The 4256-nt window shown below is 51.5% G+C and overlaps 1 protein-coding gene across 6 annotated transcripts in view; it reads left to right on the forward strand.

Moving 5' to 3' along the window:
- Positions 1-2799, forward strand: part of nbeal1 (neurobeachin-like 1) — a 60027-nt gene extending 57228 nt beyond the window's left edge. For 4 of the 6 annotated variants that reach the window (XM_035394095.1, XM_035394096.1, XM_035394099.1 and 1 more), the window contains one exon: positions 334-1290. In XM_035394095.1, coding sequence (XP_035249986.1) covers positions 334-616 — 283 coding nt within the window. In that variant the 3' untranslated portion in view covers positions 617-1290. Of the gene's footprint in view, positions 1-333; positions 1291-2451 lie in introns of those variants that run through there. The other 2 variants (XM_035394098.1, XM_035394100.1) reach the window with 1 other exon arrangement.
- Positions 2800-4256: the final 1457 nt, after the last annotated feature.

The following is a 4256-nucleotide window of genomic DNA, read 5'->3' on the forward strand; positions in this document are numbered from 1 at the left end:
AAACTGCTCACACACACAGTTTCAACAGTTTCGTGTCCAGCTGGTGGTAAGCACAGAAACAGTACTAATAGCAAAGGGCACTAGTTTCTTCTGTAGGCAACTTAGGAAAAATTCTGAGGTAAGTTTTTTTGAGTTTAGTTAACGCAGTAATCTGAGTTCTTTTCCGTTGACACTGGGTTGCTTGAGTGCGGCTTGTTCAGGGGGAGTTAGCTGTGTGTTGCATTTTCAGTGAAAAGGGTACATGGAGGTACTGCTGTGTGATTTTTGAAGGCTGCTCCTTGGAAGTGGGCTCGGTTTCGGTCGGGTGACGCGCTCTCTGTCGCCCCCCTGCAGCCTGGCCCTGTGCGCGGCGCCCATGGCGATGCGGGTCCCGGTGCGCTGCGTCTCGGCGACCAAGGAGCAGAGCCACGCCCTGGTGGGGCTGCGGGACGGGAAGCTGATCATCGTGGGCGTGGGCAAGCCGGCCGAGGTAAAGAGCTCCCTCAGGAACTACATCGCCCAGAGTCTGGAGGGCTCGCCCCTCATGGACACGCCCCTGCTGGCCCCCCTCCGAGTGCGCTCGCCCGCCCGCCTCATGCACCTCAGGGAAAAGCTGGTGTTCAGCCCCCCGCCCTGAGCACTGGGACCCCCCCCCCCCCTCCCATGGGGCGTGGAGTGAGGGGGAGGAGGGGGGGGGGTGGTGAGGTGTCCTCCACCCAACTGTGGGAGTTAAGCTACCTTATACTGTCAATCTGTGATTCCCCGACCGAAGCCATCCAATCAAATGGCCGGGCTCTCCAGGGGGCCTAATGCACCTCCGCAGCGATTGGCTCAGAGGCTTCTTCTCTCCAGTCGTTGGCTGCACGTGCTGGTCTTCCGCTGTGGGTGTTCATTCATTCATACACTCGGGTTCCTTCGGCTCCTGTGCGCAGCCTGATGGGCGAGGGGCTCAGGTTCCTTAGGTCAGGCTGCAGAGGCTGCCTGCGGTACACGTCCTCACGTTGTACTCACAGTGCAGTATACCCGTGTGTGCTGTGCGCTCATGATTTCTGTTTGTCTGTCTTGGTGTTATGTTATGTCCCCCAGGATAAGGGAGCCAATCCAGTGTTTTTGTTAGCAATAAGAATACATGTTGTATTGTACACACATGCAACGCAGAGTAGTACTTTGCCTGTAGTTTGGCTGTGATGTGATTTGTAAAGATGTAAGATATTGTTGATGATTTGTGATTGATAAGACTGATTGGCAGTGATTGATGAGATTGATTGGCAGTGATTGATGAGATTGATTGGCAGTGATTGATGAGATTGATTGGCAGTGATTGATAAGATTGATTGGCAGTGATTGATAAGATTGATTGGCAGTGATTGATGAGATTGATTGGCAGTGATTGATAAGATTGATTGGCAGTGATTGATAAGATTGATTGGCAGTGATTGATGAGATTGATTGGCAGTGATTGATAAGATTGATCGGCAGTGATTGATAAGATCGATCGGCAGTGATTGATGAGATCGATTGGCAGTGATTGATGAGATTGATTGGCAGTGATTGATAAGATTGATTGGCAGTGATTGATGAGATTGATTGGCAGTGATTGATGAGATTGATTGGCAGTGATTGATAAGATTGATTGGCAGTGATTGATAAGATTGATTGGCAGTGATTGATAAGATTGATTGGCAGTGATTGATGAGATTGATTGGCAGTGATTGATGAGATTGATTGGCAGTGATTGATAAGATTGATTGGCAGTGATTGATGAGATTGATTGGCAGTGATTGATAAGATTGATCGGCAGTGATTGATAAGATCGATTGGAAGTGATTGATGAGATCGATTGGCAGTGATTGATGAGATTGATTGGCAGTGATTGATAAGATTGATTGGCAGTGATTGATGAGATTGATTGGCAGTGATTGATAAGATTGATTGGCAGTGATTGATAAGATTGATTGGCAGTGATTGATAAGATTGATTGGCAGTGATTGATAAGATTGATTGGCAGTGATTGATGAGATTGATTGGCAGTGATTGATGAGATTGATCGGCAGTGATTGATGAGATTGATTGGCAGTGATTGATAAGATTGATCGGCAGTGATTGATGAGATTGATTGGCAGTGATTGATAAGATTGATCGGCAGTGATTGATGAGATTGATTGGCAGTGATTGATAAGATTGATCGGCAGTGATTGATGAGATTGATTGGCAGTGATTGATAAGATTGATTGGCAGCGCTGGTCATCTCCAGGCTTTTCTCTTCTCTTAGTTTTCCTGTTTTTTTCTCCTTCGTTGATCCTGCCAGTGAATGGAAAGTCCGGAGCATGACCACAAAGCATTCACTAATCATCTCCCCCTCCCTCCCCCCCCCCCCCCATTTTTTTATTTCCCCCTTCCCCTCTTTTAAATCCATCTTTTCTTTCCTCCTCTTCCTCTTCCTCCTCCGCTGTCCTGTCCCGCTCCTCCCAGATGCGCTCGGGCCAAATCACGCGCAAGTTGTGGGGTTCCAGTAAGCGCCTGACCCAGATCTCGTCCGGGGAGACGGAGTACCACGCGAGGGACCAGAACTGACAGGCCCCTCGCCCCCACCAATCACAAATCACCCACCTCCCCTCCGCCACCACCGCCTCCTGATTGGCTCCCTGCCCCGTTAATCACTACGGTCTTCACCCAATGGAAGGTCATGGCCGGTATTTAATTGAACTGAATGTCGCCTCTCTCTCTCCTTCGACTGGGACTAATCTGCGATTCACAACTGAGACTGTGAGGTCCTGTCCAGCTGCGCCCCCCCCCCCCCCCCCCCAGCGTACAGGACCGTAACCAACCCAACCAGCCCCAGACCGTATCTGGGCCCTGATCCAGCATGTTGTGGGGGGGGGGGAGAGGACTAGAGCTGGGTCAGCCAGCGCAGGCGCTGTGGTTCTGACCTGACTGTGTACCTCAACCCCCCCCCTCATCCCTCCCCCCGTCCCCACTAATCTCACTTGACCCCCCCCCCCCCCCCCCACCCCACCCGGTTTTATTCACAACTAATCTCACATCACACCCCCCCACCTCCCACAACCGGTCGCTAACCTTTTCATCCATGAAGTCGTCACTTGCTCTGAGCGTTAGGCCGTAAGGCTGTGGAGACTCTTAACGGCGCCTGCTTCCACATCAGAGGAAGAGCAGGTGCGCCACGTGGGTGCTGGAGCTCCCCACTGTGGCCCTCCGTGGTACTGCGCCGGTGCCGCTGCACCGCAGCCCTATGGCGGCGTCGCTCACAGACTGAAGGGTGGAGCTTAACCTTTATTTCCGGTGGCCTTTCCCTCGCCTTATAGCCAGCGTGTTTACAGCTGCGAAAACCGCCGGTGGCCAGAGACGGGCGTTTTGTGTGAGCCCCGGGCGGCACCGCGTGAGGTACGCGGACGGGAGCCTCCGTCCGTCCGCCGACGCTGCGTCGCTGACCGGGCTCTCCTGGGCGCTAACGGCGTCTGTGCCTCGGTCAGCCCGACGGCTGTCACACACTACAGCACAGACACCTCTTCTCTTAATCAAATCTGAACCTACGCTGCAAGGAGCAGGCAGGCCGTACCCATTGGGCGTAACCACACACGCAGACACACAGAGTCATAGAGTCAAGACATACATTCACACAAAACACACGCAAGTACCCATATGTGCACATACTCTTAACACTAGCACGCTGTCATTGGCACAGTGTGCAGGACGGCTAACGCGGCTACGCCACTGGATTCGTGTCTGAGCGACGGCCCTGTAGCCAGCAGCGCTGTAAGGCTACGTTAGCGCGCGGAAGATTTTGCTTTACTTGAACAAATTTTTTCTTTTTTTTTAAAAGATACAATAATTTCCTTTAATTGTTTTGTAGATTAAGAGAGAGAGAGTTGTTTTTAACGGTCACTTGTAATTATGTAGATGGAACCGTGGACACCCAGACCACCAGGGGCTCTGAGTGTGAAAGGCAGGGATTAGGTTAAACAATCACTCAAAAAAAAAAATGAAAGGCGGGGGGGATTGGAAGGGAGTTGAGGCTTCCGAGTTAGCGAAAGCCGCTTCCCTGCTCCAGCCTGCAACTGTGCGTATTAAGACATTCCGGTCTGGGTGAGAATGTCGGAACGTCGTAAAACTCCGACGACTCTGGCTGACTGAACAACAGCCTGGTCTTCCTGGTTACTGACGGGGATGGTGTACATCGTGTTCCTTCATCACAAGGCCTAACCTCAGAGCCCAAAATCACTGACTTGCGGTCTCACTTCAACTTTTTTTTTTTAACT

The sequence above is a fragment of the Anguilla anguilla genome, chromosome 15, assembly GCF_013347855.1.
Source record: "Anguilla anguilla isolate fAngAng1 chromosome 15, fAngAng1.pri, whole genome shotgun sequence".
NCBI classification, from domain to species: Eukaryota; Metazoa; Chordata; class Actinopteri; order Anguilliformes; family Anguillidae; genus Anguilla; species Anguilla anguilla.